The 12,615-nt window shown below is 57.7% G+C and overlaps 1 protein-coding gene across 1 annotated transcript; it reads right to left on the bottom strand.

Moving 5' to 3' along the window:
- Nucleotides 1-1,891: 1,891 nt before the first annotated feature.
- On the bottom strand, nucleotides 1,892-12,383 carry CDK2AP1 (cyclin dependent kinase 2 associated protein 1). The gene is made up of 4 exons (XM_070475146.1): nucleotides 12,005-12,383; nucleotides 7,146-7,243; nucleotides 5,407-5,533; nucleotides 1,892-2,715 (listed from the first exon to the last, which is right to left on the bottom strand). Exons 1-4 carry the CDS (start codon nucleotides 12,057-12,059, stop codon nucleotides 2,648-2,650), a joined length of 348 nt encoding a protein of 115 aa, XP_070331247.1. The 5' UTR covers nucleotides 12,060-12,383; the 3' UTR covers nucleotides 1,892-2,647.
- Nucleotides 12,384-12,615: the final 232 nt, after the last annotated feature.

The raw sequence follows: 12,615 nt of genomic DNA, 5'->3' as shown, positions 1-12,615 counted from the left end.
TGAGTCAAACTAGCATTTTTAGTGCCTCCTTGTCATCTGCTGGGACGTCACTGATCATTGACACGTGGATGTCAGCTAGCTTCATGTCAGGTTAAGAGAATAAAAGAAAACAAGATGGTGGAAGATTTACAAGTTGGTAACCCACTTGCCCATTTACCCCATTAGCTTAATAGACTGTATGTTGACAAGTGACCACTCTGGTGTGGAAATACATCATTCCCTGTATGTGGATCTACAAGTAGTAGGTTTATGAGAGATGAGGTTTCAGAAACCTGGTTTGTGAATTTGCTTGATACCATTCCTCAAGCCAGATTTGACCTTACAGATTGTTGGTGGGGGAGAGGGGAGGGTTAGGCATGGTTATTAACTTGGTTTATTAGAATCCATCCGGAGTTTATGCAAAAAACTAGGAAGGAAACAAAAACCATGAGGTGAGAAAGCCACCGTCAGACACAGGACCTGCCTCATTTCTTCACTGAAGACCAGACTGCATGGTAGTTGTGGTTTAGTCGCTAAGTCATGTCCAACTCTTGGGATCCCATGGACTGTAGCCTGCCAGGCTCCTCTATCCATGGGATTCTCCAAGCAAGAATACTGGAGTGGGTTACCATTTTCTTCTCGAGAGGATCTTCCCGACCCAGGAATTGAACCTGGATCTCCTGCATTGCAGATTCTTTACCAACTGAGCTATGAGGGAAGCCAGACTGCATGCATCCCAGTAAAATGACTTGTAAGGAAACCAGGTAAGGCTCTTCTCAACTAGCAGTGGCCTGGTTTGGAAGCTTAGCTCCATGCAAGGCTCTGGACCTCTGGCCGCAATATGCAGGGCCCTTCCAATCTCCAACCTCCTTTTAGAAGGTAGCCAAGAGAAGCATCTGGAATGGTACACAAGAGACAGTCTAAGTGGACAGGAAATTTGGGGGAGCTTCAGACAAGAGGGACAAGCACTTTAATGTCTATCTCCCTTCATGAATTTCTTATTAGGTCCATGAAGGAGATGAGCAGACAAGCCAGCTCCCTAATACCCACCTACTGGCCTTTAGAGCCGTCATGGCTGGGGTCTGGCCTCATACCTGTATAACTGACCACATCCCTCCTCTTAAGTCTTACCTCTCGCCACGGTAAACCCTCATTATATGGGGAGCAGTGTCTAAGGAACACAGGAAAGCTGACCTCAAAGTCCCTCTGGAAGGCACTCCTGGGGTTCCTGTGGTTCTCGGGACATCCCAGGCAGCCCACTTTTCCCAGCACTGGGGCAAATAGTTCTTACCATCTGGTGAGAATAGGGTAAGTAGCTGGAGTTTAGTAGCTGCATTATATGGGGGGCGGGGGGGGGGGGGGGATGCTCATAGGATAAGTTCCTAAACACAGAATGGCCTAAGGGAGGCAAGCTCAGAAAGGGCAGGATCAAGGGCTTCCCTGGTGGCTCAGTGGTGAAGAATCTGCCTGCCGATGCAGGAGACACAGGTTCTATCCCTGATCTGGGAAGATCCCACGTGCCACAACCATCGAGCCTGTGCTCTAGCGCCCAGGAGCCGCAACTACTGAGCCCCTGCGCCCTGGAGCCTGTGCTGCTCAAGTGAAGCCACCGCAATGAGAAGCCTGCCAACCGCAACTGGAGAAAAGTAACACGGCCTCTACTCTTTCTCCTTCCTCCTTCACTTAACACCTGCTGTCGTTAAGATGCATCCACTCTGCAGCTTCACCCGATTCTTGACTTACCCAACACATCCCGTCCCTGGCCCGCTGTGCTACTGACACTGTCACACAAAACATTCCTGGACCAGGTGGGAAAATGCCCTTTGACAGGTCTCTCCCACCTCTCGCTGAGGAGCTGTTTTTTTAAAAACATCACCAAGAATTCAAGGAACCCACATCTTAATACAAGCTGTTAATGAAAATAAGCTTTATTACATCAAGTAATAAATACAAAGACGCAAACAGTTCCATTTTCTTCCAGATGTTTGGGTCAACCCTCAGAAAAGGCAGAACTGAAATCTACATACAGTCTTAGGAAAAATTTCAGGGGTCCGTGTTAGGTTTGGTTTGGGAGGTTGCTCTTTTCTTCTGTATTTATAACTTGTGCATTTTAGAATGGACTTCAAAGCACTAATAATCATGCAAATATGTTTAAGCAAAAAAGAAGTTATATTAAGCAGAATCTATACCATATGGCAAACGAGGGGACTGGCTACTAGGTTAAGTGTGCTGTCAAGTCCGTACTACTGAAAAAAAAAAACTTCAAGTTGTATCAGCTTGTGAAAAGGAACACAGAACAATCTGGGTTAACATAAATGTATTCAAAAGAAAACCAGACACTAGTATCTCAGAGTCAAAACTAGTTTGCTGTAAGACAGGTAACTTCTACGTGCATCTTTTGAATCAATGCTTTTAAAAAAAGAAAACAAAACCACAAACACCTGGGAAGTTCCTAACTATTTCCAACGTAACTCCTAATCAATTGCAAAATCTTTCCTCAATCTTAAAGAGACTGTAGATTCAGAGCCTAAGTGAACCACGGGAGGGGCAGGGGGACGAGAAACTGAACTGGTTAACCATCTTGAAAACAAAAGTTTCATCTCAACAAGGGAGGTGAACCATAACTTCTCTGGGAAGAAGCTGGAAAACCTCCAGGCTCACAAGGCAGCTAGGACCTGGCGTTCCGTTCCGTTTCAGCCAGGCACTCCCGCACCAATCCTCGGGCATGGATGATGCCTGGAAGAGAAGCAGAAACAGGCGTCAGAAGGCAGCACCAACTCCAGGAGTGGAGAGCGGTTCTTCCACAACCAGCTGCAGAAACCTCAGATTGGAGAGAACGTGGAACCTGTATTCTATGACCCAAACCCCATCCAATCCCTCAAAGCCAACACTCCTCATCTCATCTCCCTAAAAATATTTTGTCCCGTGCTCAAGATGACAAACCAGCAAGCTCTCTTTTCCTGACATTACTCTCTACACAAACCATGTTACTGTCCAGATGCCAGGAGTAAGTGTCTCCACCCAGTTCTTTAAGCAAGGACCCATGACAGAGATTGCAGGCCAAGTCGCTTCAGTTGTGTCCGACTCTGCAACCCTATGAACTGTAGTCCTCTAAGCTCCTCTGTCCATGGGTTTCTCCAGGCAAGAATACTGGAGGGTTGCCATACCCTCCCTCCAGGGGATCGTCCCAACCCAGGGATCGAACCCACAACTTTTGTCTCCTGCATTGGCAGGCAGGTTCTTGACTACTAGTGCCACCTAGGAAGCCCACTATGGAGCTTTCAAACCATTATTTTTCCTAAATTCTACAAGGGACTTGGGAGTGTCAGGTAGCCTGCCCAGATTTGGGCACAAGATGAAGGCTCACCCAGTCTCACCCTGGTTTACTGCTTCATCCTTTCCACTAGGGACTGGTGCCATCTATGATTTGATTTTCCCCTCATCTTTTATCACTATGGTTTGGGAGTTATCATTTGGGTTTTGTTTTTGTTTTGGCTTTATTAAACTTCATGAAACACTTACCTCATTTTAATTGACACCAAGAATCTATTCCTTCTAAGAGCTGACCCCAAGAGGGCCATAGGAATGACACCCCAAGTCACTCAGGTATCCCCACCTCACAAATCTTATTCCCCAGAGCTTCTGAAGACTTTCAGCAAAGGTCGTACGTACAGCCAACTGTCACAGCTACTCCACTCTTATCATACCATGATACCATGACAGAGCCCAGACATTACACAAGCGATGGGTGTGACCACGTTCCAACAAGTCTACTTAAACGCCAATGTTTGAATTTCGCAGAATTTTGACATGTCACAGATTTTTTTTCCATCGTTAAAAACCACAAATAGTTCACTCTCAGTTTTTGGCACCAAAAAAAAAACAACAAAAAATGCAAATAGGAACTTCCCTGGTGGTCCAGTGGTTAAGACGCCACGCTTCCACTGCAGGGGACATGGGTTCCATCTCTGGTTGAGGAACCAAGATCCTGCATGCAGCGTGGTGCAGCAAAAAATAGAATAAAAACGCAAATAGCATTCTTGGTGCCTGATTCCCCATGCCCTAGGACCCTCCTTCCTTGCTATGATGTAAACTTGGCAAGCTCTCTCAGCTACTGGTCAGGGCGACTGTGGGACTAGGTGCTCACCCAGGATGCGCCCTGCCACCAGTCGCTAGGTGTATCCACGTGTTGACCTGAACTGCCAGCTTTGCTGGGTGGCTGCAGATAGCCCATCAGACAGCATCTGGGGCCCAGCATCTCCACAGGCATGCCCACTCAGGTAACCAGCACTCCAGTTTACCAGGACTGTGGGCGGAGTGATGCCCCCCTGACCCCTATGGTTGGACTGGGGTTAAGCTCATTCTCTCCCCCAAGGCCTCTTCTAGCCCCTACTGCCAGCCTCCCCTCCCCACACCAATGCCTGTTATTCTCTGATCCGGCTTTGTAATCAGCCTCTTCACATAGGTAGTCACCACCAGTTACTGTTTTGGGGGGAGGGGGAAACTTGTCCTCAGCCAGCCTTGCCCATCACTGGAGCCGTGGCTTGACTACCGCCGCGCCCCCCTCCGCCCCTGCCGTCACGCCCCAGATTCACAGCCACAGAATGTTCCCCTCTCTCGTTTTTCTCCAAAGTTGCTTCTCTAACCTTAAAAAAAAAAAGAAAGAAAAAACCCTCCTAAAATTAAATTCGCACATAAGCCACCATGCTCTGAACTGCCACCTTCTAAAATAGAAATCCTTTTCTCCTCTCCACTCCCCTTTCACTTCGTGAAGCAGCAACCAACCTATTTCACTGCCTTCTGAAGTCAGCTGGCCAGCCACATCTTCACGTGAGTCCCTTTCTCCTGGTGACACCAGCCTCCCGCCCTCCCTCCCTCTTCAGTCACGAAAGAACTTCAAAGCGCTCTCACCCTCTGCCCCACACCCCTCCTCGGGGCCCAGCTCCAAAGAGGTCACACAGGGCAATGCGGGCCCCTGTGGCCCCAGGACCAGAGTCGGCCAGCCGGAATGAAGCAGGCATAAGGCAGAGCTGCAGGATCTGGGTACAAAGGCGTTTTTTTTTTTTTTTGGTCGCACAGCCTATGGGATCTTGGTTCCCTCACAGGAATCGAACCTGCACCCCCGTGCAGTAAAAGCACGGAGTTTTGGCCAGTGGACCTCCACCCCCAGGGAAGCCCCAGGGCTTCCCTTCTCAGATGCCTCTGAAAATTGGCCACCAAGCCCCTTCCCTTCAGATCCCCAGGACAGTCTAGCTCATGCTGCCTCAACAGTCACTCTGAAACAAAATGAGCGCCCTGTGCCATAGGGGATGCTTCTGTCTGCCACCCTCCGTTTTCCCCAAAAGATCTTTCAAGACAGAGAGACTGCCAGGGGTCAGCCAGCAGAAAGGCATCACCCACCAGGGGAGTCCAGGGCCCAGGACTTGCCTCGTTTTAGTCTCTCCATCGCACTCTTGCTGCCCGCATAGGTGGGTCTGATCTCCTTCCCCAGCTCTTCGATGATGGCCAGCAGCTCGGCATATTTGCTCTGGGGCACCTGGCTGTTCCCAGTGCCCTGGAATCAGAAAGGAAAGCGTTCAGAAGATTGCGCCCAACCTGACCCCAAGGCCACAGTCAGGACCCCACTGCACGCCAGTGGCACAGGGCCAGGGCAGGGGAGCGGCCTGAGCCCAGGGGCAGCAGGGCGGAGGGAGGGCGGCCCGGCCCAGACTCCCAGGGCAGCTGCCTCCGCTGCAGCCAGGCACGTCCCCTCTGGGCAACAACTACAGGCCAGGGAGCCGGCCTTCTCTACTGTCCTCGTACACTCAAGGCCACCACCCAGCAGTCTCCAGAAAGCCCTCTGATCATCTCAAATAAGGGGAAAAAAGTCAACAGAAAGGTGATCACTGAGAATTTCCTGGAAGGAGCCATGGCTAGACAAGTGATCCTGGGAGGGCTGGGGGTCCAGAGTGAGTGGCCGAGATGGATGCCACACCTGGGGGTCAGCAGGACTAGAAAAACTGCCAAAGGCCACCCAGACAAAATCCAGAATGTATTTAGATTCATCCCTCCTCCCCACACTGGCAGGGTCCACCACACTGAAACCCTTTCCTTCGAGATCCCCCTCCAACCGCCCCCAGCAAACACAGTCGTCAGTAAAGTTCCCACCAGCCTGCTTGGGCCTCCCCGCCCCCAGCAGCTGCATCAGGCCAGCCACCTCCCCCGGGGAGGCCCTCGCCTGCTCCCCCCGCCTCTGCTTCCTGGCCTCCAGGTCCTTCCTCCTCTCCTTGTCTGGCTCCTCGGCATCCTCTGGGCACCTCCTCTGGGCCCCTCGGTCCTGCCTCCTCTGCTCTGGCCGTGGCCTCAAGGCCGGGGCGCTCCGGGGTCTGTCCAGGCCACGCCTGGCCCCATCCTCCAGCCACCACCTCTTCAGGGGGGGCCTCACCCCCACCCGCTTCCCCTCTCTGGGCAGGAGGGCCTGGCGGGGCATGGCTGCGGGCCGCCACCTCATCCCCCAGGGCAGGGCCGGCCTCCGTGGCGACCTCGGAACATGAGTTGCAGCCACGGGAGAGAATCTCCTGGCTGGTGGCCCAGGCGCCGCACCCCCATCCCCGGCCCAACTCAAGGCAGCACTTCCTAAGGAGCGGAGACTGCCTCCACTGATGGCCCCCCAACCCTGAAGGGGAAAGTCAGTCTCAGCTAGTTTTGGGGTGGAGAGGAGGGGGTCAGAGCCCTGTGACCGGTGGAACCAGATGTAAAACTCAGGGGCCACCAGCTCTTGATGGAACCTACCTGGGCTCCACTAGGCTACGGGCCCCGTCCTCCCTGCTGGGGCCACAACCTTGTGGCAAGTGAGTGGGAACAGGGTCCCCTCCCCTCTGTCTAAGCTCAGATCCACAGTCCAGGCCGGACCTCACTTGCCCAGGCCCCGGGCATGAGGAGACCCATCAGGGACACACGTGGGGTGGTGGCCCCAACGGGAACGGCGGCTCCCGGGGCTTCCAGCGTCTCTGGGCTCTCCCACCCCTTCCTGTCACTCAGCGTTCCCCGTGAACCAAGGCCCTGAGCCCCGAGCGCGAGCCCAGCCAGGGCCCTGGGCTGAGGAAGCTGGGGTGACCACGCCATCGCATCACTTCTGCTCCTCCCGCTGCCCCCGGCCCCCCCTCACATCGCCCCCGCTGCCATACCTGGGTGTAGCCTAGAGACGGCGGCCCGTAGTCGCTCAGCAGCTGGCGGTACTGTGAAGACGCGGCCATGCTGGCGGGGGGCGGGTGGGCGCTCCCGGCTGTGGGGGAGCAGACCAGAGTCAGTATCGCAGGCGCCCTGGCCAACTGTGGCCACTGCCGAGGTAAGGACCCTGGGCCCCCCCGCCCGGGGCTCGTGCCATCAACAAGGGGCTTCTGTCTCCGAGGAGAGAGAGCCCTCCTCCCGTCTTCTAGCTCGGCGGTGGCTGACACTCGGCCTACAAGACTGACAGTAAAAAGTAACTAACAGACCGCTGCCCTTCACACCCCGACCCCAGCAGACATGGCTAATCAACCACAGAGCCCCTTCCCATTCCTGCCATCAAAGACTCAGAGCAGAGGAAAGCTGCTGCTATTCTCAGCCTAATGCTTTCCAGTCCCCTTTCCCTGGGTCCTGCGCCTCAGAGGCTGACAGCCTAGGAACCCATGGCTCCACAAGAGCCCAGCTGCTACTAAGGCTGGTCCACACTCAGGCTAAGACTTCCGAGTGCCCGGACTTCTGCTGGACGACACAGTGAGGGAGACGGGAAGGTTCTGGAGTCCAGAGGCCCGACCCTGGCCGGGGGCTGGTGTGCGTGTGCACTCAGTCGTGTCTGAATCCTGGTGACCCCACGGACTGCAACCCGCCAGGCTCCTCCGTCCATGAGATTCTCCAGGCAAGACCCCTGGAGTGGGCTGCCACACCCTCCCCCAGGGATCTTCCCGACCCAGGGACTAAACCCGTATCTCCTGAACTGGGGGAGGGCGGGGGGGTGGTTCTTTTACCGCTGGGGCCACCTGCGAAGCCCACTGGGCACCAAGTCAGGGATCTGGAGCACATCACAGCCTGTGTGTCCCTGGGCACGTCCCTCAACCTCTCGGAGCGGCTATCACGCCTCCCCGAGAGGGGACCAGACTTGCCAGTCTGAATCTATGCTTGATGGCTCATGCCCCCAGAGGGGAGGAGTAAGGCCCGACTTATGGACTGCCACAATGGAAGATGCTGTCCCTCAGCGGAGGGACCACGTGGGGCCAGGGCCTGGCTCAGAATGAAGTCTCCTGGATGGGGGATGGGGAGGTCCGCAGCAGGGAATATTCCAACTCCAGCTCAGTAGCTGGAAGCGCGCAGACCCATAATGGCGTCCAAGTGGCCATTAGCGGGTAAAGGATGTCCTGCGGAATTACAAACAGCGGTAACCATGGAGAATTTACCTAGCCCTCCTCAGCAAGCGGCCCGCCTGCCTCCACGCCTGGCCCGGGAGCAGCTTCCCCTCTGCCTGCCGCCCCCGGAGCCAAACAGTCTCTCTCTCTCTCTCTCTGTCTCTTTCTCTCTCACGCACACAGCGGGCTCTGCAGACTTGGCCCCGGGGATGGACAGCTGGTGCCAGGCCGGCCAAACCGACCAGCTGCTCGTGTGGTGTGGGCAAGGGGAGGGGCGGGAGAGGAAGGAAGTTCAGGGGCTCAGGCTGCTGAAGCTAGAAGGGGCCCTGGAGCCCCTCACTGCAGAAAGTGAAACACAGACCAGAGAGGGTGGGCACTGCCCCCGGGCCACACAGCACAGAAGAGGCTAACACCTCACACCTGTCCCTCTGTCCAAGAGCTGAGGATAATTCTGTACCCAACCTGACTGGCCCTGGATCTCTCCACTGGGGCTCAGATTCATGCCCAAGTATGGGATGCCCAGACAAGAAACATGGATTTTGCCACCTCTAAGTTGGGGACTGAGGATAGCACCCAGCTGCCATGCCTCTACAAAGAAGGGCTGCTCACACACCTGTGCTACAGAAGCACACTCTCGTCTGCGACCTCCATCTGAGGCAACCATGGGTGTGCAGTGACCAGAGCAAGGGAATGTAGCGGGCGCCCCCCCCACCAGCTCCCCTCACCACATCAGCCAAACCCCAATTTCCTGGCCTTCTGATGTGGGTGGTGTGTGGTCTGGGTGGCTCAGGCTTCACTGCCCCAGGCCAGGGTTCAAGTCCCCACCACTGCAAGTTCTTACACTTCCCTCTGTAAGGCTGGGATGCTAAAGGCAAGAGTGGGGAAGGGGGGGAGTTCATGACACTGCTCAGCACTTCAAGGCATCTAGAAGATTCCAGCTCCCGGGCAGGAGATGAGTGCATTCTCTGTCCCCCCTCCAGCCCTCCTCCTCCTATTACTATATTCTGTATGTCTTGTCTCCCTGACCCATCCTCTCTCCTGCAGGCAAGCGTCTAGACTGGGAGCCAGGCCAGCTGTGCCATACTGGGCTGCGGGACCTAAGACATGGCCCTTCTCCCTCTGGCCTCAGTTTCTCCATCTGTTTGAGGTAACAGTTTCCAACAGAATGTCTAAAGGCTCTAGAACCTGCTTCTCCACAGTGCTGGCGTTAGGTCCTGAGAGAGGGAGAAGGAATGGGTTGCGGGCGTGGAAGTGGTATGAAGAAGTCAGGCAAGAGCCCAGAGCTTGACTTTCCTATCACCTGGGTGATGTGGTAGGCGACCCCAACTCTGAGCCAGTCCTTTGCTCAGTGTTCAGAGGGGGGGTGTCTGTGGCCCTGGGAAGAGTTGGTGGAGGGGCCCCAAGTTCCACTCATGCCCACAGCTTCCTGCAGACGCAGGGAGGGCTGGCGGTCCGGCTGCCCAAGGCCAAGGAGAAAACCAGACAGGGCGTGAGCGCGGTTGTCTCGGAGCATCGCAGACAATGCGCACAGTGTGCGGGGACCAGGGAGGGCCCTGAGCCGAGGGAGGGATTGGCAAAGGCCAGCAGCTCCTGGGGCCAGGCGCGGCTCCCCGCCCCCACGCCAGACAAAGAGCGGCCCGGGCCTGGGGAGCTGGCGGCCTTCCCGCCACTTGGGGCGCCTGGGGGGGCTCTCTGGCGGGGAGGCGGGGGCTTTGTCTAACTCCGCCACTGCCACTGCTGGCCAGGCCGCGGCTTGGCAACTCGCGAGCAGGAGGCAGGGCTGGAGGGCGTGAGGGATGATGACAAGGAAGCCGGAGGAGCGGCAGCGGAGAGTCCATCTTGGATGCAAATGGCACAGGGAGATGCGGGCTTTCTAAAGGGGTCCACGTAGAGTGGGGGGGCGGCCCCTCACCCGAACACCAGAGATCTGGAGACCTCAGCGCTCTTCCCGGAGTTCACCACAGGAGAAGGAAGACAATCTGGACACAGGTGCTAGGCAGCTCAGAGCAGGGCTTCAGGGCGCCTGAGAGGGTGACTCGCTCCCTCTGGGACCCCAGTCCCCGAAGGGCCAGGTTCAGCGCCCCTGCCTCAACTGCACCAGGGCAGCCTGAGACCTGCCCCCGACCTGGGCGGGCAGCAAGACCCTCCAGCCATCCCACCCCAGAGTCAGATGAGGGAGGCAGTGGGAAACACTGTGGCCACAAGGCCTGCCTCTTAAGGTATGCAGACCCCAGAGATGAGAGCATTTCAGCTGAAAATAGGGGCCGTTTGCTCCTGGGGCTCAGACAGAGCCCACACTTGATCAACTCAACTATCTACCCCCACAGCCATCCACACCCTGAATCTTAACCCTTTCCAATCTCCAAATCTCTGTCCAAGAAGTTAAATATACATACACCACCTATATACACCTATGTATAGGTATATACATACATGCATATACATTTAGTGATTTTCTGGTGCGCTCTTCAGATTTTGGAGTTACCGAGTCAACATTCGGAGACAAGGCCCAAAACTTTCGGCCAACTGCCAGCGTGGCATTTCTGACCAGCCAGGCCCATCTCCCTGCCAAGCCCCTGCCTCCACCCCCACCTCCATGCACCTCGCTTTTTTGGAAGTTTCCCACCAAGAGTCTAAAGAAGAACCTCGGTGAGAGGGGACAGAGTCAGTCACCTACGAACCCCACAAAATTTTACCACCAGCCACATACCCCTCCCACACACACACCCCGCCCCCGCCCCGGTCTCTGGGGCAAGACCCCCGGACTCAGCCTAAAGCTGCCAGACAACTTATGCAGGAGTTTCCTGGGACCGCCCAGCTTCAGCCCCAGTACCGGGAGAGCACGGCTCCTGCAGGAGGCCCCTCTAAACCCAGACTTGGGGGCTCCAAGATGCGGGACCCCGGCTGCAATGCCTCCCCCGCCCTCCGCCTGCAGGCAACTCCGAAGCCCCGGGTCTTCTCCAACTTCTCTCACTCCGCGCACGCCTGAGGGGACCTTCCGTGCGCCCCGTTTTGGACACCAGCTCCCCCACGCCAGGCCGGGCGGGCGTCCACAGACCACCTCCCCTGCACCGCCGGTGACCCCAGCTGCCCCGCGCCCTCGGGGGCGGCTGCAACCTGGCGCTCTCGCCACCCCGCAGCGCCGCCTGCGCGTGGCCCGGCCTTGCTCACGTGCACCCCTGCTGCCCGGACCCCCCGCCCAGGCCTACCCCCCAGGTCCCCAAGGGCGGCCCCGCGCCCGCTCCCGGCGCCCCGCTCCCGGCGCGGCCGGGCCGCTCCCGATTCCCGCCGGCAGGGGCCCTCGCCGAGCCGCCCAAAAGCCGGAGGAAAAAGGAGCCGAGAAAGCCTCCCCCGCCCTCGCTCGCCGCGCTCCCCACGAGCCCTCGGCCGCCGGCGTGGGGGGGACCGCGGCGACCGCCCGCGACCCGGGCCCCGGCCCGACCCGAGGCCCGGCGCGGCGCGGGGCGAACCCGCGAACTTTGGCAGCGCGGGCGCCGGAATCATGGCGGCGGCGGCCGCGCTGCCCCGGGCCGGGACCCGGTGCCCGCCGACCCCGGCCGCCGCGGGCCCCCGGGAGCCGGGGCCGGGGCCGGGCGCGCGAGCCCCCAACTTGGCTGCACTTGGGGCGCGGCGCGCGCCGCCCGTGGGGCGCACTCACTCACCGGCGTTGAGGGAGGCGGCGGGCATGTGCGCGGTCAAGTTCGGTTTGTAAGACATCCCCCCGAGCGGCGGGGCGCGCCGGGGCGCAGCGGGGCCCGGCCCGCGAGGGCGGCGGCGGCGGCGGCGAGACCCAGCGGCGGCGAGGCGGTCCCGGCGTCCGTGCGCCCGTCCGTGCGCCCGCCGAGCTCCCGCGCACTTTTTGTTGTTGACGGCTCGGGCCGCACCGGCAAATATGGCCGTCCCTCACCCTGACACCCGCTGCAGTATATCACCCATACATCGGGCGGGCGCGCGGGCGCAGGGGCGGCCGCAAACTTTGAGCGGAGCCAGCGGGGCCGGCCGGGGCCGGGAGGGGGCGGCCCGGCGCGCCGCGGCCGGGCGTCAGGGGGCGGTGCCGCCCGCGGCCGCGCCCCGCGTCTCCGGGCGCGCTCGGCGCCCGCAACTTGGCAAAGTTTGGGGGGCTGGGGTCCCGGCAGCGCCCGAGGCCCACCTGGGTCCCTTTCTTCTGCTGTGCTGGCGGTGCCTGGAGATTTGTTCCTGTACCGATTAATTTTTTCTTTTCTTTTTTTCTGAAGCTAGGTAGGATTGCGGAATTACTTTTTTTTTCCCCCCC

The sequence above is a fragment of the Odocoileus virginianus genome, chromosome 12, assembly GCF_023699985.2.
Source record: "Odocoileus virginianus isolate 20LAN1187 ecotype Illinois chromosome 12, Ovbor_1.2, whole genome shotgun sequence".
Classification (NCBI taxonomy): Eukaryota; Metazoa; Chordata; class Mammalia; order Artiodactyla; family Cervidae; genus Odocoileus; species Odocoileus virginianus.
This window is presented reverse-complemented; position numbering and strand designations above follow the sequence as displayed.